General features: G+C 41.9%; 1 protein-coding gene across 1 annotated transcript; it reads left to right on the top strand.

The window, feature by feature from the left end:
* Positions 1-743: 743 nt before the first annotated feature.
* LOC311101576 (trafficking regulator of GLUT4 1-like) lies at positions 744-25,051 on the top strand (the record flags this gene model as incomplete). Its single annotated transcript, XM_084142703.1, has 2 exons — positions 744-1,160; positions 24,917-25,051. The coding sequence occupies 2 exons, from the start codon at positions 744-746 to the stop codon at positions 25,049-25,051; spliced, it is 552 nt and encodes a 183-aa protein (XP_083998829.1).

The raw sequence follows: 25,051 nt of genomic DNA, 5'->3' as shown, positions 1-25,051 counted from the left end.
GTGGGGAAGGGGCGCCGCACTGCTCTGCTACAAGTTCAACCCAGTGGCTCTGTTGCTGCAGCGTGAGAAACAGCCTTGACACACGGCCGGTTGCGGAACAACACATAGGACACAAACTCACTTTCTCTGTTTTTGGGGGTATATTTGAGAGAAACTCATCTGTATTCCGTCCTTCTTTATTATTTTGAATGAAAAATAAACGTTTATTTAAGTGAGATATAAAGCTGGTAATAATAGAGCATCGCGGTGGGATTGAAAAGGCAGGCGACAGGCGCTTCACTGAGTGATTTGTTCTTTGGCTCTGGCGTTATAGATGGAGAGAGGGAGTGCATATCTCAGAGATCGCTTTCTGATAGCGCGTGTGGATTGAGTGGAACTGCGGAATTGAGACGGAAGGCATTATTGTTGATTCTAGAGGAAGAATGATGCGCAAATCCAACGGGGAAATACTACTAAATGTTTTATCTCTAATTGAAAGGGGTTGACATAGCCTACCTAAATGGTGCATTAGTATACATATCAACTTGCCACGCAATTGGTTACATTGGGTAGTCTTAGTCTTAGTTTATTGTAAAATCGAAAGAAATTGAATAATTAATCTTGGCACGATTAAAATAAAACAAATGTATCAGGTCAAATAATGGGAATTTAGCACCACTATAACCAGTCTTAGTACTTTACACGAGTAGGCATTTATTTATCCTCTATTGGAAACTAATTTAAATATTTGGGATTTTGAAGAAATGGCAATAAACACTGACACTGAATTCGAGAAATCTAACCTGGGAGAGAGCGGCGGCGCGCCCGCCAACGAGTCTCAGGAGACCGAGAAACTTCTCAGCCCCATGACCACCGAGCCTGCTGGCAGCAACCGTATGAAAATGTCCTCCTCCTTCACCATCAACGTGGGGAGCGAAAAGAACCTGGATGCGGACCAGAACGGCCACAGTGTGCCCTTTAGGTCGGGTTCTGCAGGGCACCTGGCCGCTGCACCCCCCTCCCCATCACGGGTCAGTTTGAGTCGCAGTTGCACCTCTTCCATCGGGAACGCCGCGGTCCAAGAGGCGCAAAAGCCCAAAGACTATCTCATACTGGTCATATTATCCTGCTTCTGCCCTGTCTGGCCCGTCAGCATTGTTGCTTTGGTATATTCAATTATGGTAAGTGGATATCCATCGTCTGTCTAGGAAAGTGGGGTCTAAAAACACCTGTCGTTTCTTGTCAATTCACTGTTCATCATTGTCCATGCTGTATTAATATAGAAAACATTGGGGGATAAGGGAATCATTATTTGCAATTTCATAATAAAATAGATTTAGGATATTAACAATAGTAATAATCTCAAACAGCATAAAGTCTACGACCTTTTGCCACTAAATCGTAGCCCTATAGCACAGTTGAATTCGAAAGCACCTTTCCCATTCCTGATCAAGTGTAGGCATAAGGGCTCTATTCAATCTGTATCAGTGAAGCGCTAGAAATGCAAAGGTTATTTCCGATTTTGCCAACATATGCAGTGTTTACCTTGAATGCAGTCTCCGCTAACACGGGAACATTGCCTTTAAATTTCAATCATGCTGTAACGCTGAATTTCCGCGATATGGATTGAATAGAGCCCTAAATCTACAACACTGGTCAACAAATAATGTTATGATAAAGGGAAAAGGACAGTATATCAATCACATTTCTGTTCCCAGTATTTTTTCAACTGTCTTTAGCCTACCTAGTGGGAAGGGAGGGATGGGGGTGAGCGCCCACTCAATTACAGCCCTCCCTGCTGGTTCATTCAGAAAAGATCTGCAGCATACCTGCACTTCCTGTACCGGGTGCCATGCAAGTGCCATGATGTCCCAGCTAGACAATAATATGGCCAGTGTTGGCAAGTTGATGTAGCCTTTGTTGCAGCAGATTTATCAATGAGGATGCTAACCAGAATGATATTGTTTTTAAGCATCAGTGTTTCTGGTGCCACATTTTTCAAACTGTGCGCAAAGGGGGCGATTTACAGGCCATTTACACTAGGAAGCGGCATCGTGCGGTGAACCATCGGAAGCCATTTGCTTTCAATGGAAGCAAAGCGAAATATCGTGACCAGAGTGACTAATCGAAGCTCACCATAGCTTCCAACCCCTACTGGATTGGCTGACAATGGCTGTTGATACATAGCACTACCTAGCTTTCTTGCTAACTTGTTACCACCCACATGAGGGCGAGGCTAGCGTGAGTAGGCGAGTGCTGCTTGTAAAGTGTAAATGACCGGTTAAGTCCTGACTTGGCAAATATTGGAAGGATAAAAACGAGCTCACAGAAAAAGTGGTTGTAAACAAAAAATAGCAATATTCTTACCTCAATTGATATCCAAGGACAATGTATTCTGTAGCAACATACATGGACAACAACATCATTTGGTGTTCTAACGCAAGCACAACAATAACCGCATCCAGTCTGCTTAAATTCTGAGGGATCCCGAAAACTGGCATCACCTGACATATCCATCCCCCTCCAATTAATTACATTCCAAAGTGGGTCACAAATATGACAACTGAGGAATGTTTTTTGTCTTTTTTTTTTCTCCAATTAATTAAATAGCACATGAAAAGAGGCTAGGGCTGTTGCGGTGACCGTATTACTGCCACACCAGCAGTCATGAATCATGACCACAGTGAAATTATGTTACCGTTGAGTCATGGTAATCTCCTCTTATGCACTCTGGACATGTATTAGTACCCAACTCGCTAATGATTATCAGGTAACTATTGTCCCTTAACCACTCTGACATCAATGCAAATGCAATCGAAAATCACATCAAATACGTATCATCAAAACAGTATGTGCTTTTAAAACTCACTTCACTGTGATTGATCCAACCCAGTATCACATAAATAAACACGAATTGCTTATTAGAAATTTGTGACAGGCACATATATTTTCGTGTGCAGTCCACGATTTTGTATACAGTGCATTTCAATCACAGATAAAGATAGTAGGTTACTTAAGACAGAAAGGATAGGAAGGAAGTTGGTCTTGGAGGATGGGGGGGGGGGGGGCATATAAAACGAATGATGGGAGGGAGGTTGGTCGGGGAGGATGGGAGGGAGGTTGGTCGGGGAGGATGGGTAGGTGTATAACATTCCAAAGTGGGTCACATAACATGAACATCTAGCAACCCAAAGGATGTGTGTTCGAATCTCATCATGGATAACGTTAGCATTTTCGCTAATGACTTTTGAGCTACTTTGCAACTACTTAGCATGTTAGCTAAACCTCCCCCTTCCCCTAACCCTAACCCTTTAACCTAAATAACATTCCAAAGTGGGTCACATAACATGAACATCTAGCAACCCAAAGGATGTGTGTTCGAATCTCATCATGGATAACGTTAGCATTTTCGCTAATGACTTTTGAGCTACTTTGCAACTACTTAGCATGTTAGCTAAACCTCCCCCTTCCCCTAACCCTAACCCTTTAACCTAAATCCTAAACCTAACTCTTTAACTACTTAGCTAGCATGTTAACTAGCCATAACCTTAACCCCTAACCCCCAAACCTAACCTTAACCCTAATCTTAACCCCTAGCCTAGCTAACGTTAGCCACCCAGCTAGCCTAGCTAACTTTAGCCACAACAAAGTGGAATTAGTGTAATGTATATGAATGCATTATGAAGAAAGAAATTGTGTAATACACACGAAATGCGCTGTGATGAAAATTGTGTAATAATGTGTTGGATTGATCAATTTGAAGAAAGAAGTTCAACAACAGGTTGAAACTGAGTGGAACACATGGTGTTGTAGATTTTGTTTCAAAGCCTAACACAGCCAAATGGACAGTGCTTTCTAAGGTGATGATTAATTCAAAACACCCATATGCATATTAGAGCTTATGCATATGCATAGACCTATATATGAGCCCAAGCCCGAAAAAACCCTGAATTAAAATAATTATTGGGTTTTATACAATACATAGGCTACCCCATATTACACATGGCAGAATTACATTTAAAAAATACTGATTTAAGAGATCTTTGGTACATAATTGGTCTAGCGTGAGTTAGCATACAATTATAGTGAATTTGATTTTGAATAGCCTAGTAATAGGGCTTTTTAATAGGCTGACACATTACCTTTAGCTACAGAATATCTCACCACGCTAACAGAGTGGAAGTGACCTTCCACAGAGCTGCATTATTTTCAAGGGGAACACATAGAGCACCGAGTTGATTATCTCTTTTATACCATGGCTATAATTTAACACATTTGCCACTAGAAATGTGTTCATTTGCCGGTAGAAATGTGTTCAACATCCACTGAAGTATCAAGCAAGTTTACTAGATAGCTATAGTGGTTGCCATGGTAACCAAGCAAACAGACTTGCTAGTTTAGCTAACCAAACTATCAGTCCTAGCTTGCTATTATGAAAATCTAATTCAACAATACCAATACTGTTTTCAATTAGACTTTGCTTTCAAAAGCAGCTCAAACAAAACTTGTAAAAATGAACCATAGCCATTGAATTCTACCGTGCAAATATACCGTGCGTTAGAATCCCTTTCAAGCCAAACAGAAAGGACTATTCAACAATGCCATTGTATAATTAAGGGATAAACACAGACGTTCAGTACATTACCTTGGAAATAATGGACGAGGCATCTGCACGAGGCGGAGCTGAGTCCCTTTGCAGAGTTCATTTTTCCAAGGTAATGTACAGAACGGAGGCGTTTATCCCGCTTATACCACATTGGCAAAGAAAACAATATGAAAGCACACATTTACCGGTATTAATACTTTTTGTTGTTGTTATTTTTACAAGTAACTTCATAGTTTCTCATCTTTTGGTTGCTAGAGATGCGACCCATTCGTTCGATTAGTTCGATATTTATGTTTCTTTAGACCTGCCTAAAAAATATAATGGTATTATTGTTATGGTGTATATTCACTTGATTTATTCGAGTTTGTATGCGTGGATGTCTGGAGATGCTAAACATGTTTATGTTAATTACGGGTCAATTACCGTGAGACCGGCAGGATTTTGCATGACAATAACCGGCTGACAAAATGTCATGACTGCCACAGCCCTAAGTGAGGCACAGTGTAGGTAGGCTAAGGTGTTAAGCCTCGTGCACACCGATTGTGTCAAACTGTATGCGTTCTGGCGGAAGTCCATTCTTTTCAATGGGAGGCAGTCCGCACTGCTGTGACTCTTCTGTCGGAGTTACAGTGTGTGGCACTGCGTGCAGTGTGCCGCATGCATTGGATTTTCAACTTGTGTGTGTTGCTTTGCCGTGCGGTATCAGACACGGAAGTAGATCAACCACCGAAGAAATTGCTAATATGTAGTGTGATTCTTTTTGTTGTGATACACCGCTTGGATTTGTGAATACTAGTAAAATATACCATACAGCAATGTAATGATGCAACCTGTGTAAACACTGCGTTAGGGTGGCCAGCCTCTTATGCTGGACACAATCAATGCTGCAGTCATGTGGTCAAAATTCAAAGCATTTAAAATCTATACTTATAGAGTTCATAGAGACCTTTGAGAACGGGAATAATAACAAACCTCATAAGCAACAGAATGACAAAAGTCTTACCAGACTTATAATAATATGCCATTTAGCAGACGCTTTGCGACTTACAGTCATGCCTGCATACATTTTTACGTATGGGTGGTTCCGGGGATCGAACCCACTACCCTGGCGTTATAAGCGCCATGCTCTACCAATTGAGCTACAGAGGACCTCATACATGTCAATCAAACATGGTTTATTAAAAATAGACACTTACAAACAAATACAAGAACATGTTTCAGTTTAATACATTATGATAAAAAACAAAATAATAATGGCTGTTGATGCCAGAGACTTTCGACCGTCTTGAATGGCCTGTTCTATTCAAAATTTTGGAAGCTTTCAACTTTCCAGCTGAAATAATACATTTAATAAAAATATTACGTAAATGTCTTCAAGCAAAAATATACACAAATAATACATTATCTAACGAAATTTCTTTAGAAAGGGGCACAAGACAGGGATGTCCTCTCTCCTCCCTCATATTTGCACTGGTAATTGAACTACTTGCAGAAAGAATTAGACAGGACCCAAACCCAAAAGGTATCAGTATTGGTAAACATGAATATAAACTAAACTTATTTGCAGATGATCACCTGATATACGTGACCAATATCGAAAACTCAATGCCCACCTTGCTAAAAATATTTTCAGAATACTCTTAAAACCCTGGGAAATAAAATAAATAATGTCAATAGGAAAAAATATAAATAATACTCATGATCTACAGAAATCCTTTAAGTGAACCACAAAAAATATGAACTACTTAGGATGCTTAATAAGTGAGAACAAACAACAAATATGTAAAGATAACTTTATCGCATTACTCAACAATATGAAAGCAGATCTAATTAAATGGAACAATATTCCCATAAATCTTACAGGTAAAATAAACCTATTCAGAATGGCATGGCTCCCAAAGTTTTTATATTTATTCTCGGTAATACCAATTTCCCCACCGAAGACATTCTTTAAATAAGTATACTCATTCTTAAAATACTTTATATAGGCAAATAAAACTCATAGAATAAAACTGAAGGTTTTACATCTTCCTAAGTCTGAGGGTGGTTTTAATCTTCCAGACTTGGAATTGTATCAACTCGCCACCCAAGGCTTTTACTTGCGACATATAGTTAATTTTACTGCAGTGGGCTAAATCAGGGTCACACAGAGTGATTATTGGTAGTTTTAAACAAGTCTACTTTGAAACAAAAGTATAAACCTCACTCACATGGTTATGGGCTTAAAACAAAGAAGACACCTGTACCATGTCAGATATAGATTGATTACATTTTGAGTTTGCATTCCAATATTACACTTTATATACATCACAGAAGACTGAAATATAACAAAATTTAACAAAAATTATGAAAAATATTAATATCATTCCACCCATGAGACCAAGGAGGGCGCTTTTGGTCATTGACTGCAGGAAAAGGCTACATGCACTAAAGAGGAACAATGGGTACATATTGAAGATGTGCATGCTCATACCCAGAATCTTTTCACGTGTCTATTTTCAAAGGATAAAGCTAAGAACATGAACAACTTCATAGCTATAACAATATGGAAGAAAATGTAACGTATTCTACAAGAACCAATATCACACCCTAAAAACACAACCCTATGGAACAATCCTTGGATAGCTTTTCAGAATTCACAGATAAATTGGTCCACATGGAAAACTAAAGGCATAGAAACTGTAAATGACTTGGTAATAGGACATGTATTTATTTCCATTACAGAATTAAAAAGCAATTTTGGACTGATCAATGTAGATATTTTCAAGTACAGTGGGGGAAAAAAGTATTTAGTCAGCCACCAATTGTGCAAATTCTCCCACTTAAAAAGATGAGAGAGGCCTGTAATTTTCATCATAGGTACACGTCAACTATGACAGACAAATTGAGATTTTTCTTTCCAGAAAATCACATTGTAGGATTTTTAATGAATTTATTTGCAAATTATGGTGGAAAATAAGTATTTGGTCACCTACAAACAAGCAAGATTTCTGGCTCTCACAGACCTGTAACTTCTTCTTTAAGAGGCTCCTCTGTCCTCCACTCGTTACCTGTATTAATGGCACCTGTTTGAACTTGTTATCAGTATAAAAGACACCTGTCCACAACCTCAAACAGTCACACTCCAAACTCCACTATGGCCAAGACCAAAGAGCTGTCAAAGGACACCAGAAACAAAATTGTACACCTGCACCAGGCTGGGAAGACTGCATCTGCAATAGGTAAGCAGCTTGGTTTGAAGAAATCAACTGTGGGAGCAATTATTAGGAAATGGAAGACATACAAGACCACTGATAATCTCCCTCGATCTGGGGCTCCACGCAAGATCTCACCCCGTGGGGTCAAAATGATCACAAGAACGGTGAGCAAAAATCCCAGAACCACACGGGGGGACCTAGTGACTGACCTGCAGAGAGCTGGGACCAAAGTAACAAAGCCTACCACCAGTAACACACTACGCCGCCAGGGACTCAAATCCTGCAGTGCCAGATGTGTCCCCCTGCTTAAGCCAGTACATGTCCAGGCCCGTCTGAAGTTTGCTAGAATGCATTTGGATGATCCAGAAGAGGATTGGGAGAATGTCATATGGTCAGATGAAACCAAAATATAACTTTTTGGTAAAAACTCAACTTGTCGTGTTTGGAGGACAAAGAATGCTGAGTTGCATCCAAAGAACACCATACCTACTGTGAAGCATGGGGGTGGAAACATCATGCTTTGGGGCTGTTTTTCTGCAAAGGGACCAGGACGACTGATCCGTGTAAAGGAAATAATGAATGGGGACATGTATCGTGAGATTTTGAGTGAAAACCTCCTTCCATCAGCAAGGGCATTGAAGATGAAACGTGGCTGGGTCTTTCGGCATGACAATGATCCCAAACACACCGCCTGGGCAACGAAGGAGTGGCTTCGTAAGAAGCATTTCAAGGTCCTGGAGTGGCCTAGCCAGTCTCCAGATCTCAACCCCATAGAACATCTTTGGAGGGAGTTGAAAGTCCGTGTTGCCCAGCGACAGCCCCAAAACATCACTGCTCTAGAGGAGATATGCATGGAGGAATGGGCCAAAATACCAGCAACAGTGTGTGAAAACCTTGTGAAGACTTACAGAAAACGTTTGACCTGTGTCTTTGCCAACAAAGGGTATATAACAAAGTATTGAGAAACTTTTGTTATTGACCAAATACTTACTTTCCACCATAATTTGCAAATAAATTCATAAAAAATCCTACAAAGTGATTTTCTGGATTTCTATTTCTCATTTTGTCTGTCGTAGTTGACGTGTACCTATGATGAAAATTACAGGCCTCTCTCATCTTTTTAAGTGGGAGAACTTGCACAATTGGTGGCTGACTAAATACTTTTTTCCCCACTGTACATGCAACTTAAAAGTTTCACATCACAAAATTTTGTTTTGAAATCTTTTGGACATAAAAAGCAATCTTGAGGGAATCCTATTTGAGTCAGAAAATAATATTCATATGATAGGTAAGATATACAAAACCTTGCAGAGAGCCTATCCAACGGACAATCTCTTAAAAATATATATAAACTATTGGACCAAGACTTAAAAATAACTGATATTGGCACAAGATGGAGGGAATGTTGGAACATAACTAATGAAATTACAGTTAACGTAAATTTACGCTAAGTCCAGCATAAACTAATGTATAGAATTTATTATACAAGAGACCAAATTCACAAATTCTACAGCACAACAGCAGAGTCATGTCTTAAGTGTAAAACTAACAATGACTCAATAATCCATGCCTTCTGGGAATGCTATAAAGTCCAGAAGTTATGGGTGGAGTGTCAGAAGCATTACAATGTAAATGTACTTTTAATCCGTCTGTCTGCATATTTCAAGACATGGCATATGAGGGTGCAGTGAGATACCCAATGGGTTGGAAGATACTTTTCTCATCAATCATCTTGAAAAAGCATATACTTAAAAACTGGAAATCAACCAATCCTCCATCGTTAACACAATGGAAAGGTCAAATGCTTTATTATGTTGAAAGTGCGTGGGCGACTGAGAGAAACAAACTGTTGCAGTTTGAGGCCATGTGGCGGAGAGTGATGTGGGCGCTGGAGATGGGAGTGTGAGCAGGTGGGTCTGGGCAGGTGTGATATCGTTGATGTTTGTGTGAGTCTGTATGCTGTCGTTTGTATGTGTATGTTTTGTATTGTAAAAAAAAAAAATATATATACATGTACACTACCAGTCAAAAGTTTGGACACACCTACTCATTCAAGCGTTTTTATTTATTTTTACTATTTTTTACATTGTAGAATAACAGTGAAGACATCAAAACTTTGAAATAACACATATGGAACCATGTAGTAACCAAAAAAGTGTTAAACAAATCAAAATATATTTTCTATTTGAGATTCTTCAAATAGCCACCCTTTGCCTTGATGACAGCTTTGCACACTCTTGGCATTCTCTCAACCAGCTTCACCTGGAATGCTTTTCCAACAGTCTTCAAGGAGTTCCCACATATGCTGAGCTGTGTGTGTGTGTGTGTGTGTGTGTCTGTGTGCTCATATCCATACAGTAGCTGTTTCTTATCAGTGGTACATGTTTGATGGTGCTTTATGTGACTGTCTACATTTGAATGTGATGCACGTGTATATCTCCATATAGGCTATATACAGTTGAAGTCGGAAGTTTACATACACCTTAGCCAAATACATTTAAACTCAGTTTTTCACAATTCCTGACATTTAATCCTAGTAAAAAGTCCCTGTCTTAGGTCAGTTAGGATCACCACTTTAGTTCAAGTCCGGGCTCTGGCTGGGTCACTCAAGGACATTCAGAGACTTGTCCCGAAGGCACTCCTGCGTTGTCTTGGCTGTGTGCTTAGGATTGTTGTCCTGTTGTAAGGTGATCCTTCAACACAGTCTGAGGTCCTGAGTGCTCTGGAGCAGGTTTTCATCAAGGATCTCTCTGTACTTTGCTCCATTCATCTTTCCCTCGATCCTGACTAGTCTCCCAGTCCCTGCCGCTGAAAAACATCCCCACAGCATGATGCTGCCACCACCATTCTACACCATAGGGATGGTGCCAGGTTTCCTCCAGATGTGACGCTTGTCATTCAGGCCAGAGAGTTCAATCTTGGTTTCATCAAACCAAATAATCTTGTTTCTCATGGTCTGAGAGTCCTTTAGGTGTCTCCAAGTGGGCTGTCATGTGCCTTTTACTGAGGAGTAGCTTCCGTCTGGCCACTCTACCATAAAGGCCTAATTGGTGGAGTGCTGCAGAGATGGTTGTCCTTCTGGAAGGTTCTCCCATCTCCACAGAGGAACTCTGGAGCTCTGTCAGAGTGACCATCGGGTTCTAGGTCACCTCCATGACCAAGGCCCTTCTCCCCCGATTGCTCAGTTTAGCCGGGAGGCCAGCTCTAGGAAGAGTCTTGGTGGTTCCAAACTTCTTCCATTCTTCCAACAAAATGTGGAAAAAGTGAAGGGGTCTGAATACTTTCCGAATGCACTGTATCTTTTATGACCACCAATGGCCAACTCATGCTGATCTGTAGGTAGAAAAGCAAGGTAGGCTTAACAGATGTAAATCAGATGTGTGGATGGATATTGGTATTGAGACACAGAAGACGTGGAGTCAATTATGTGCAGTGGAGAGACAGAGAGAGGCAGGGTTATAGGCTTTTATTGGTCGTGCAGATCTCTCCAGGTAATGGGACTGACTACTAAGACCAAACTGCTACTGCACGCACGGCACATTCACTGGTGAAATATGGGCTTCAGGCTTCAGCCCAATGGATATTTTTCTCTTTCTGTTCAGGTGTGGGAAGGGGGAGCCTTGTGTGTTTGTGTGTGTGTGTGTGTTTGTGTGTGTGTGTGTGTGTGTGTGTCTAAATGGCTTATTAGTAATCTTGTGCAGCTGCTACGTTGGGTAGTTTTGAAGTCAGTGTTCCCTCTGAAAGCTTGGAAAGGACACCTGATGTTAACAGATGGGGTGTGATACTGAATGTAGAACAATGGACATATGGTAAATGCACAGAGGAATCAAAACAATGACAGTGCATATACAGGAAAATGGGTATTCAGTGCTTAGGCAAAGCTTGATAGCAGTTACAGGACTTAGGCATTAGATAATTTTGTATAGATATACTCATAACATGCTGCAGCATTGTAGCAGCAATTTAGCTTTACTGAAGTAGGCCTGCTGATAGTGTTCTACACCCTACTACATCGTACTACATTTTTCAACAACATTTAACATTTAACCTGGACATTTAACCTGGACTAAAAAGCATTTTCAATGGTGATTTTCCATTGAGCTTTCTTTTTAGTCCTGAACCTGGCTTAATCTGTCCCCTGGAAACAGCCCCTTAATGTTGTATGTTAAGGATAAAGCAATCTACCATTGTCATTTATGTTTCCTCGAATACATGACAGTGGGTTTATTGGATTCCCATTTAATTACCTTTCACTAAGAGAGTGTTAAACTATGTGAATCATCAGTCTATCTCTGGAATAGAAAAATTGAATACTCTCTCCAGCTCTTCTCTTCCTTAGAGATACAGTCTAGCCTCATGCAAGCCTTCTACGCACCATCCAACTTACTGTTCACATGCACCACCTCCCAGCTCTTTCACAATTTGCCCTGGGGGAAGACAACCATTGATGAGGATTCATGATGCCCTATGTGAATACTTCAAAGTTGTATCTATCCATCCTTGAGGAGATATCTGATTTGACATAATGAGGTATTGTAAGCAGAAGGGTAGAAATATTGTTTTCACCGATCCAACTCGGTCAGATCAGTGATGTCTTAACATGGCATCCTATAAGTTCAGGTACCAATCACAAACAATGTGAATATGTGAATAGTAAATTCATTGCAAAAATCAAACCAATTGTTTTTAGACATAGACTGACCAATAGAATGTGGTTAAGATCAGTGATATTTTCATGGACATAACATACAACTGATGAAGGTGTGAAGTTGTTGAATCAGGTGTTTCAGTGAACTCTTACACACCAGGGTTTCCTACCCCTGCCCTGCCCTTGGGCTCCGTTCCAATACTGTAGAAATGTGTCCTACTGTCCTTCCTCCCTTAAAGTGGTCACTGATCTGATGTGACTGGATTTCTAGAAGTTAGGTTGTAATGGAACTCTTGATCTCGAACTCTCGCCTATCAGATCATGTTAGATCAGCGATTACTTCAAGGGGGGAGGAAAGGAAAGGAGATATTCTAGAGTTATCTGAATACACACGGGCATACACGCACACACACACCAGGGTTGGGCTCAATTCGAATTGAAGGCAGTCAATTCAGGAAGTGATTTGAATAAAACAATTCAGACGTAAAAACGTTTGAAATAAATAGCTTCTACATTTCAGTTTATTGAGAAGTCATTGAAAATAAATGCCATGTATTTGATTATTTAATTGTAATTTTAGTTTACTGCCTTCAATTCGAATTGAGCCCAACCCTGACGTAAGCACACACACACACACACACACACACACACACACACACACACACACACACACACACACACACACACACACACACACACACACACACACACACACACACACACACACACACACACACACACACACACACACACACACACACACACACACACACACACACACACACACACAGACACACACACACTGTCCTGGCAGGCCCTCCCTACAGTACAGTAGCTCTCCTCCAGGCTACTCCCATCCCTGGGACCACACTCTTCATTATTAATGACAGCAGCAGGCTGGAGGGAGGGAGAGCACTTTTTTAGAGACTCACAGCTCTTCATCTCCTCCTTCTTTCTCTCTTTCTCCCTCTCTCTCTTGCCCTATCCTCCCTCTTTCTTTCTCTTTCTCTCTCTCTTCCTCCATCTCTCTCTCCATCTATCTGTGTGTCTCTCTTTGTGTCTCTCTACCTCCATCTTCCTCTCCATCTCTTTCTTTCCATCTCCAATTCTCTCTCACTCTCTCTCTCTCCAGCCTCAACTGCAGTGGGAACAACCGCAGGGCTGGGGAGGGGATGTGATGTTTGTGTGTTTGTCGTGTGGGCTTGCCGGGTTGTACTGCAGAATGACAATCACATAGGTGGGACGAGAGGCCAGGTTTTTGCTGAATTTCACATTCATAAGAAAAATATGAGCAGGTCTCCCTCTCCCTGTAAATCAATACAACCATTTATCACCTAGACTGAAGGCTCCCTCACACCTACCCCCAGCTACTAACACATACACATACATACATACACACACACCAGAACCTAAGCTAATTATTCTTGACTCTTTCTGAGAATACAGCCGATTGGCTGGTGGTCTCTGACCCAGACTGTTCTGACTACCAGTGCACTGTGTGAGTTCCCGCCGCACTAGAGACAGCGTGGAGACTCATGGGTAGAGGGGGAGGGGGAGGGGGGAAGGACAGGGGAGGGGGAGAGGGAGGGAGGTAGAGGAATGAAGGGAGCGATACACAGAGGGTAAGAGGGATTGAGAGGGAGAGAGAGGGAGGGAGGGGGAAGGGCGGGAGTGTTGCTCCCTGCAGTGATAAAAGTGTAATCTCATCCATCCCCCATGGAGGGAGTCTCTCCCAGCGCTCCATCCCTCCCCCTCCTGTCTCCCTCTCCCCCTCCCTCCCTGTCCCTCCTCCCTCTATCCTCCCAGCCCTGAGCATACACACCTGTCATCCAGGGAGCTCTCCCCTCACACACACATAATAGAGAATAACCAGGGAAACACAATGGTTTAAAGCTCTATTTCACAGAAACAATGTCTCACTCACACAATGCTCTACAGTACCTCCGAACAACAATTATGTTCTACCTGTGAACTACAATGAGAACATTTCATGTTTGTGTCAAAGGCTCCAGCTTCATGAAGATGCTCTATTGTGTTTAGTGACATTTTTTTTAGTGATCCAATTGACATTTTAGTCATTTAGCAGACGCTCTTATCCAGAGCGACTTCCAATTAGTGAGTGCATACATTGTTCATACTGACTCAGCACTATAACTCTATTCTGAATAGAATACCCGTTTCATTTAGTTTTGCATACAATTTCAAACGTGTTTGACTTGCTTCGTGTATCAGCAAAGTTGCTTGAGATTATGTCATTTGCAACCTGCAACTGCAACAAAAATTGTGTCCAAATTGCTTCGTTAGAAAATTTGAATATCTACATGAAACTGCCAAAATAAAGGAAACACTTGAGTAAATGAGGGATACAAAGTATATTGAAAGCAGGTGCTTCCACACAGGTGTGGTCCCTGAGTTTATTAAGCAATAAACATCCCATCATGTTTAGGGCCATGTATAAAAATGCCCAGTTGTCCATTATTATGGCTACAAGAAGAGATCTGTGACTTTGAAAGAGGGGTCTCAAAGGAGCATAGGGGGTTTAAAGTGTGTGTGTGTGTGTGTGTGTGTGTATGTGTGTGTGTGTGTCAGTCACCAGATCTCAACCCAATTAAACACTTATGGGAGATTCTGGAGTGGCGCCTGAGACAGCGTTTTCCACCACCATCAACAAAACACCAAATTATGGAATTTCTCGTGGAAGAATGGTGTCGCATCCCTCCAATAATGTTCCAGACAATTGTAGAATCTATGCCAAGGCGCATTACATTTTTTTACATTTTACATTTGCATTGAAGCTGTTCTGACGGCTCCTAGTGACCCAATGCCCTATTAAGACACTTTTTGTTTTGGCAGTTACCTGTATATTATACATTTACATTTGGGGTGTGCTATTTGCACATATACTGTTGTGTATATGCCTTTTTGATGTATTAGTCAACCCTTGCAGATTTGTTACTCATACCACCCAGCATATTGAAACAGTAGACTATGTTACTGTACCAGACAGTAAATAGAGTATCACTGGTCTAAGCAGAAGTAATGGGTTAATTTGAAGGGTTCTGTGCCGGATCAGTCCTGATGAAGACCTACAGTATCAGAGGACGTTTTAAAATTCATAACTGAAATAATGACAGTGTTCTGTTTAAGATTATGATTTGTATTCCTCCCTGCCCGCTCATAAACATAACTATCACCGCCAGTTCTGAATTTCAATGAGGCTGCCGCTACGCACACAACACAGCTACTAGCATAGCTAGTAGCTGCTCTAACAGCAAGCATTGAATCACATCTGGATGTCCCGCCTTGTTAAGACACACAGACACACATAAATGCACTTATGCACACAAGTGCACAGGTACACATGCGCACACACACACACACACACACACACACACACACACACACACACATGCACTCAAGTACCGGTGCCATATACACACAACAGCAAATGAAGAATCCTAAGACACACACGCACGCAAGTGCGTGCACACACACACACACACACACACACACACACACACGCATCACTAGCTAAGAGTGAGTTTTTCTTCAAATGTAATATCGTTTTCATCATCCATAGAGAAAAATGAAGGGGTATTATCAAGGAGATGGGGAAGAAAGTGTCTAGAAATGGGATCACCATTACGGCAGAGCCTCCAGTCATCTACTCAGGCATCATGGTTTAACCTCTTAAGGATCTGACCTTTTTTTCAATTTTCGCCTACCCAAATCTAACTGCCTGTAGCTCAGGACATGAACCAATGAAATGCATATTCTTGATATCATTTGAAAGGAAGAACTTTGAAGTTTGTGGAAATGTGAAATTAATGTAGGAGAATTTAACACATTAGATCTGGTAAAAGATAATCAAATAAAAAAACATGTGTTTTCTATTATTGTTTTTGTTGCATCATCTTTGAAATGCAAGAGAAAGGCCAGACAGTGATGTAGGATTCTAGATGTAATTTAGATGTTGTCCACCAGATGGCAGGTGTGTGTGCAAAGTTTTAGACTGATCCAGTGAAGAATTACATCACTACACAATATTTTGTCACAAGTCTGCCAGGAGTTTTCCCAAATGTGCCGAATTGGTTTTCAATTACATAACTATAGAGAACATACAAAAATGCTATGGTAATACAACATTTAAGTTTGCACACTCCCAGGAATGTCATAAATGATGGATCATTAGCTTCCCTACATCGGTGCCTCCAGTGATGCTATCTCTTTCACTGTTACCCAACGCTTAGGTTTACCTCCACTGTACTCATATCCTTCCATATCCTTGTCTGTACATAATGCCCTGAATCTTTTCTACATGCCCGGTTCTTAAAGCCTTTAGCCGTATCCTTATTCTAGTCCTCCTCTGTTCCTCTGGTGATGTAGAGGCTAACCCAGGCCCTGCAGCCCCCAGTATCACTCCTACTCCCCAGGAGCTATCATTTGTTGACTTCTGTAACCGTAAAAGCCTTGGTTTTCTGCATGTTAACATCAGAAGCCTCCTTCCTAAGTTTGAGTTATTCACTGCGTTAGCACACTCCGCCAACCCTGATGTTCTAGCAGTGTCTGAATCCTGGCTTAGGAAGGCCACCAAAAATTCTGAAATTTCCATCCCCAACTACAACATTTTCCGTCTAGATAGAACTGCCAAAGGGGGTGGAGTTGCAATCTACTGTAGAGATAGCCTGCAGAGCTCTATCATACTATCCAGGTCTGTGCCCAAACAGTTTGAGCTTCTACTTCTAAAAATCCACCTTTCCAGAAATAAGTCTCACACTGTTGCCGCTTGCTACAGACCCCCCTCAGCCCCCAGCTGTGCCCTGGACACCATATGTGAATTGATTGCCCACCATTTATCCTCAGAGTTCGTACTGCTTGGTGACCTAAATTGGGATATGCTTAACACCCCGGCCATCCTACAATCCAAACTAGATGCCCTCAATCTCACACAAATTATCAACGAACCTACCAGGTACAACCCTAAATCCGTAAACATGGGTACCCTCATAGATATCATCCTGACTAACTTACCCTCTAAATACACCTCCGCTGTCTTCAACCAGGATCTCAGCGATCACTGCCTTATTGCCTGCGTCCGTAACGGGTCTGCGGTAAAACGACCACCCCTCATCACTGTCAAACGCTCCCTAAAACACTTTAGCGAGCAGGTCTTCCTAATTGACCTGGCCCAGGTATCCTGGATGGATATTGATCTCATTCCGTCAGTAGAGGATGCCTGGTTGTTCTTTAAAAGTAATTTCCTCTCAATCTTAAATAAACATGCCCCATTCAAAAAATACAGAACTAAGAACAGATATAGCCCCTGGTTCTCCTCAGACTTGACTGCCCTTGACCAGCACAAAAACATCCTGTGGCGTACTGCATTAGCATCAAATAGCCCCCGCGATATGCAACTTTTCAGGGAAGTTAGCAACCAATATACACAAGCAGTTAGGAAAGCAAAGGCTAGCTTTTTCAAACAGAAATGTGCATCCTGTAGCACTAACTCCAAAAGGTTTTGGGACACTGTAATGTCCATGGAGAATAAAAGCACCTCCTCCCAGCTGCCCACTGCACTGAGGCTAGGAAACACTATCACCACCGATAAATCTACAATAATCGAGAATTTCAACAAGCATTTTGCTACGGCTGGCCATGCTTTCCACCTGGCTACCACTACCCCGGCCACCAGCTCTGCACCCTCCGCTGCAACTTGCCCATGCTCCCCACCCCCGCTTCTCCTTCACACAAATTCAGACAGCTGATGTTCTGAAAGAGCTGCAAAATCTGGACCCCTACAAATCATCTGGGCTAGACAATCTGGACCCTTTCTTTCTAAAACTAGCCGCCGAAATTGTCGCAACCCCTATTACTAGCCTGTTCAACTTCTCTTTCGTAACGTCTGAGATCCCCAGAGATTGCAAAGCTGCCGCGGTCATCCCCCTCTTCAAAGGGGGTGACACTCTAGATCCAAACTGTTACAGACCTATATCCATCCTGCCCTGCCTTTCGGAAGTTTTTGAAAGCCAAGTTAACAAACAGATCACCGACCATTTCGAATCCCACCGTACCTTCTCCGCTATGCAATCCGGTTTCCGAGCTGGTCATGGGTGCACCTCAGCCACGCTCAAGGTCCTGAACGATATTATAACCGCGATCGATAATAGACAGTACTGTGCAGCCGTCTTCATCGACCTGGCCAAGGCTTTCGACTCTGTCAACCACCGCATTCTTATTGGCAGTAGCCTTGGTTTCTCAAATGACTGCCTCGCCTGGTTCACCAACTACTTCTCAGATAGAGTTCAATGTGTCAAATCGGAGGGCCTGTTGTCTGGACCTATGGCAGTTTCTATGGGGGTGCCACAGGGTTCAATTCTTGGGCCAACTCTTTTCTCTGTGTATATCAATGATGTCGCTCTTGCTGCTGGTGACTCTCAGATCCACCTCTACGCAGACGACACCATTTTGTATACATCTGGCCCTTCATTGGACACTGTGTTAACAAACCTCCAAACGAGCTTCAATGCCATACAACACTCCTTTAGTAGCCTCCAACTGCTCTTAAACTAAATGCATGCTTTTCAATCGAACGCTGCTGGCAGCCGCCCACTCGACTAGAATCACTACTCTCGACGGGTCTGACCTAGAGTATGTGGACAACTACAAATACCTAGGTGTCTGGTTAGACTGTAAACTCTCCTTCCAGACTCACATTAAGCATCTCCAATCAAAAGTTAGATCTAGAATCGGCTTCCTATTTCACAACAAAGCCTCCTTCACTCATGCTGCCAAACATGCCCTCGTAAAACTGACTATCCTACCGATCCTTGACTTCGGCGATGTTATTTACAAAATAGCCTCCAACACTCTACTCAGCAAATTGGATGTAGTCTATCACAGAGCCATCCGTTTTGTCACCAAAGCCCCATATACTACCCACCACTGTGACCTGTACGCTCTTGTTGGCTGGTCCTCACTACATATTCGTCGCCAAACCCACTGGCTCCAGGCAATCCATAAATCACTGCTAGGCAAATCCCTGCCTTATCTTAGCTCATTGGTCACCATAGCAACACCCACCCGTAGTATGCGCTCCAGCAGGTATATCTCACTGGTCATCCCCAAAGCCAACACCTCCTTTGGCCGCCATTTCTTCCAGTTCTCTGCTGCCAATGACTGGAACGAATTGCAAAAATCTCTGAAGCTGGAGACTCTTATCTCCCTCACTAACTTTAAGCATCAGTTGTCAGAGCACCTTACCGATCACTGCACCTGTACACAGCCCATCTGAAATTAGCCCACCCAACTACCTCATCCCCATATTGTTATTTATTTTGCTAATTTGCACCCCAGTATCTCTATTTGCACATCATCTCTTGCACATCTATCATTCCAGTGTTAATACTAATTGTAATTATTTTACACTATTGCCTATTTATTGCCTTACCTCCATAACTTGCTACATTTGCACACACTGTATATATATTTTCTGTTGTATTTTTGACTTTATGTTTTGTTTTACCCCATATGTAACTCTGTGTTGTTGTTTTTATCGCACTGCTTTGCTTTATCTTGGCCAGGTCGCTTACCTGGTTAAATAAAGGTGAAATAAAAAATTAAATTAAAAAAAGACACTAACCTTCCCATCGTGTGTGGTGTCAGAGGTCAAACTGTAGAACCCAGTTCCTACATTTGAATATAAAAATAGATTTTTCAAACAAAACTACACTACATTTTATCTCTGGGACCCTCAGGATGACAAATCAGAGCAAGATTACTGAATGTAAGTACACTATTTACCTTCAGAGGTGAATGTACCAAACCAGTTTGTTTTGTTGCTGTGCACTATCCTCAAACAATAGTATGCCATTTTTTAGCTGTAATAGCTACTGTAAATTGGACACTGCAGTTAGATTAACAAGAATGTAACTTTCTGCCCATATAAGACATGTCTATGTCCCGGGAAAGTTGTCTGTTGTTTACAAAACCATTCTAGTCACATCGCATATTGAGCAACAACCGTCCCGTATAAGGGACACCGATCCCGTAGAGGTTATGAATTCAGTTATATGTAATTTCCCCCCAGTTAAAATAGTTTGAAACTGTGTCCTTCTTTCATTCCTCCATTATGTGAAGTTATAACTGATCTGACTTTGATATAAATGAAAGCAATGCAGTATGGTCTCATAGAGCCTCATAGAGGCCAGTTCAGTTCAACACCATGGACAGCACCCACATGCTTCTTGAAGTGCTTTTGTTTCATGTTAAAATACACAATTTGCTATATGCATTTTGTAGTCTTCCTATATATTTTTTGAGATGATTGGTTACATTTTGGTTTACAAGCTGTTGCATGTGGTAGAGTTCTGTTTGCAGCTATTGAACTCCGTAATGCAGTGGAGTGGAGTGGGGGTTGTGAGTGTGCGTGTGTGTGTGTGTGTGTGTGTGTGTAGGCTAGAGTTGTATCCGTGGGAGCACTGAGGGGTTAATGGGAAAATGCGGTGTACTAGGGAAGCCTGGGTAATTGCAACCTGGTGACATCATCAGAGGTTAGTTGTCTTTTGTGTCTCTTGGTCAGTCAGGATGGCAGCGAATCAGGTCTCACCTCTGGGATTTCTACTAGACACTTGTCACGATCATCCAAGGAGAAAAATGGGGGTGTATTATCAAGAAGATGGAGAAGAAAGTGTCTAGGAGTGGGATCACCATTACAGCAGAGCCTCTAGTCATCTCCTCAGACATCATGGTTTAATAAAGGCTAATAAAGGCTAATAAAGGCTAATAAAGGCCTATGTGGTCCTCTGTAGCTCAGCTGGTAGAGCACGGCGCTTGTAACGCCAAGGTAGTGGGTTCGATCCCCGGGACCACCCATACACAAAAATGTATGCACGCATGACTGTAAGTCGCTTTGGATAAAAGCGTCTGCTAAATGGCATATTATTATATTATTATTATAATTGAATTCTGTTATATGTAATTTCCCCCCAGTTAGAATACTTTGAAACTGTGTTCTTTCATTCCTCCATTGTGTGGTTAAACCGATCTGACTTTGATATAAATGAAAACATAAACCCTCATAGAGGCCAGTCCAACACCATGGACAGCATCCACATGCTTCTTGAAGTGCTTTCGTTTCATGCTAAAATATTACTGTACAGTGGGGGAAAAAAGTATTTAGTCAGCCACCAATTGTGCAAGTTCTCCCACTTAAAAAGATGAGAGAGGCCTGTAATTTTCATCATAGGTACACGTCAACTATGACAGACAAAATAAGAAAAAAAAATCCAGAAAATCACATTGTAGGATTTTTAATGAATTTATTTGCAAATTATGGTGGAAAATAAGTATTTGGTCAATAACAAAAGTTTCTCAATACTTTGTTATATACCCTTTGTTGGCAATGACACAGGTCAAACGTTTTCTGTAAGTCTTCACAAGGTTTTCACACACTGTTGCTGGTATTTTGGCCCATTCCTCCATGCAGATCTCCTCTAGAGCAGTGATGTTTTGGGGCTGTCGCTGGGCAACAAGGACTTTCAACTCCCTCCAAAGATTTTCTATGGGGTTGAGATCTGGAGACTGGCTAGGCCACTCCAGGACCTTGACATGCTTCTTACGAAGCCACTCCTTCGTTGCCCGGGCGGTGTGTTTGGGATCATTGTCATGCTGAAAGACCCAGCCACGTTTCATCTTCAATGCCCTTGCTGATGGAAGGAGGTTTTCACTCAAAATCTCACGATACATGGCCCCATTCATTCTTTCCTTTACACGGATCCGTCGTCCTGGTCCTTTTGCAGAAAAACAGCCCCAAAGCATGATGTTTCCACCCCCATGCTTCACAGTAGGTATGGTGTTCTTTGGATGCAACTCAGCATTCTTTGTCCTCCAAACACGACGAGTTGAGTTTTTACCAAAAAGTTATATTTTGGTTTCATCTGACCATATGACATTCTCCCAATCCTCTTCTGGATCATCCAAATGCACTCTAGCAAACTTCAGACGGGCCTGGACATGTACTGGCTTAAGCAGGGGGACACGTCTCGCACTGCAGGATTTGAGTCCCTGGCGGCGTAGTGTGTTACTGATGGTAGGCTTTGTTACTTTGGTCCCAGCTCTCTGCAGGTCATTCACTAGGTCCCCCCGTGTGGTTCTGGGATTTTTGCTCACCGTTCTTGTGATCATTTTGACCCCACGGGGTGAGATCTTGCGTGGAGCCCCAGATCGAGGGAGATTATCAGTGGTCTTGTATGTCTTCCATTTCCTAATAATTGCTCCCACAGTTGATTTCTTCAAACCAAGCTGCTTACCTATTGCAGATTCAGTCTTCCCAGCCTGGTGCAGGTCTACAATTTTGTTTCTGGTGTCCTTTGAAGGCTCTTTGGTCTTGGCCATAGTGGAGTTTGGAGTGTGACTGTTTGAGGTTGTGGACAGGTATCTTTTATACTGATAACAAGTTCAAACAGGTGCCATTAATACAGGTAACGAGTGGAGGACAGAGGAGCCTCTTAAAGAAGAAGTTACAGGTCTGTGAGAGCCAGAAATCTTGCTTGTTTGTAGGTGACCAAATACTTATTTTCCACCATAATTTGTAAATAAATTCATTAAAAATCCTACAATGTGATTTTCTGGATTTTTTTCTTCTCAATTTGTCTGTCATAGTTGACGTGTACCTATGATGAAAATTACAGGCCTCTCTCATCTTTTTAAGTGGAGAACTTGCACAATTGGTGGCTGACTAAATACTTTTTTTCCCCACTGTATATCTGCGGTTAGCATTTTGTTGTTTTCCTATATCTTTTTTGAGATGATTGGTTAGATTTTGGTTTATAAGCTGTTGGATGTGGTGATGACAGAAACAGATAATACACGACCCTACCCCAGTCTAAGAGGCTGAGGTTGGCCACTGAGTGTCGAGGAGTGTTTTTTGGGTCATTTGGAGAGATGCCTGTTGAGTAGCGATCTGTTTGTAGCTATTGATCTCCATAATGCAGTGGAGTGGAGTGGGGGTTGTGTGTTTGTGTGTGTGTGTGTGCTAGAGTTGCATCCGTGGGAGCAGTGAGGGGTTAATGGGAAAATGTGGTGTACCAGGGAAGCCTGGGTAATTGCAACCTGGTGACATCATCAGAGGTTAGTTGTCTTTTGTGTCTTGGTCAGTCAGGATGGCAGTGAATCAGGTCTCACCTCTGGGATTTCTACTAGTCACTTGTCAGGATTATCCAAAGAGAAAAATGAAGGGCTATAACAAGGAGATGGGGAAGAAAGCGTCTAGATAGATGGGGAAGTTCTACGGAAGCCTGGGTAATTGCAACCCGGTGACATAATCTGAGGTATTTGTCTTTTGTGTCTCTCAGTCACCTCCTGTGGTCACGTGTCACGTCACACACACTGTCACGAGTGTCAGTGTAATGCGGTGGATCGAAGTCAGGCGCAGGACACAGAACTCAATGAAAACATACTTTACTAACAAGTAAAGAAACAAATACAAAATACCTCCACACAGGGAGGAGTAAACCCGCTCACCAAACGACACACGAAACGAATAACAAACATGCACAAAACACAATGGGAGCCACCGGGTAAATAGGGAAGGAGTAATTGCCTGATGGGAAACAGGTGTGTGACAATCAGACAACAACAGGTAGAACATAGAAACATAGAACATAGATCGGCAGCAGCTAGTACTCCGGTGATGACGAACGCCGAAGCCTGCCCGAGCAAGGAGGAGGGGCAGCCTCGGCAGAATCCGTGACACACACACAATATATAGTACAGGAAGGCCCTCACTACACTATTCATCAACTTCAACCAATAACAACCTATAGGCTTGGCAGACAAACTTTCTCAATCAATAAATAGGCCTAACTGTCATTTTCAAATATTGGATATACTTTATACAACATGATAACCTCTTGGTCAAGTCGTTATCGTAAAATGTTTACTAAAGTACCTGGCAAAAGGTTAAATAAATAAAAGGTCTGCAATGAAATTGTCCCAAATTTTGTCGAGCTGTAGGAAATCTCTCAGTTAGTGTTCGTGTTCATTTCTCTGTGGATTAATGGACTAGCAGCTGATAAATATTTCACAGTGAAACACTTAGTGAGACTGAGTGAAATTCAAACAAGTCCAGGTATGTTTGAGAAAAAGTTTAAAGCTGTAAATTGCGGTTAAACCGTGTTCCCGTGAATCTCTATATGGATTTAAGGGTTTCAGTTGTTGTAAGATTCAGTTGTCCAACAAGGGCACAAGTCATACAGATAGGAAATAAGACATCAGACAGTTTGACTATAAGATAACTAAAAGATGACATGAGAAAGGCAAATGAGATTCAAGATTTGAGTTCAAGTTCATAACTTGATCATCATTCTGACTGTAAGTTGCTCTGGATAAGATTGTCTGCTAAATTACCAAATTGTGTCATGACTGTTGTGTGTCTCTGTGAGGGTGTAAATGCGCCTGGCCTTATGTTGTGTGTCCTCTCCTCTTCAGTCCAGAAACAGCCTGCAGTCGGGAGACATGGACGGAGCTAAGAGACTGGGTAAACTGGCTCGACTTCTCAGTGTCACTTCCATAATCCTGGGTGTGCTCATCATAGTTGTCTACATAACAGTCTCTAGTAAGTAA

Source organism: Coregonus lavaretus (genome assembly GCF_964263955.1).
Source record: "Coregonus lavaretus genome assembly, chromosome: 26".
Classification (NCBI taxonomy): domain Eukaryota; kingdom Metazoa; phylum Chordata; class Actinopteri; order Salmoniformes; family Salmonidae; genus Coregonus; species Coregonus lavaretus.
This window is presented reverse-complemented; position numbering and strand designations above follow the sequence as displayed.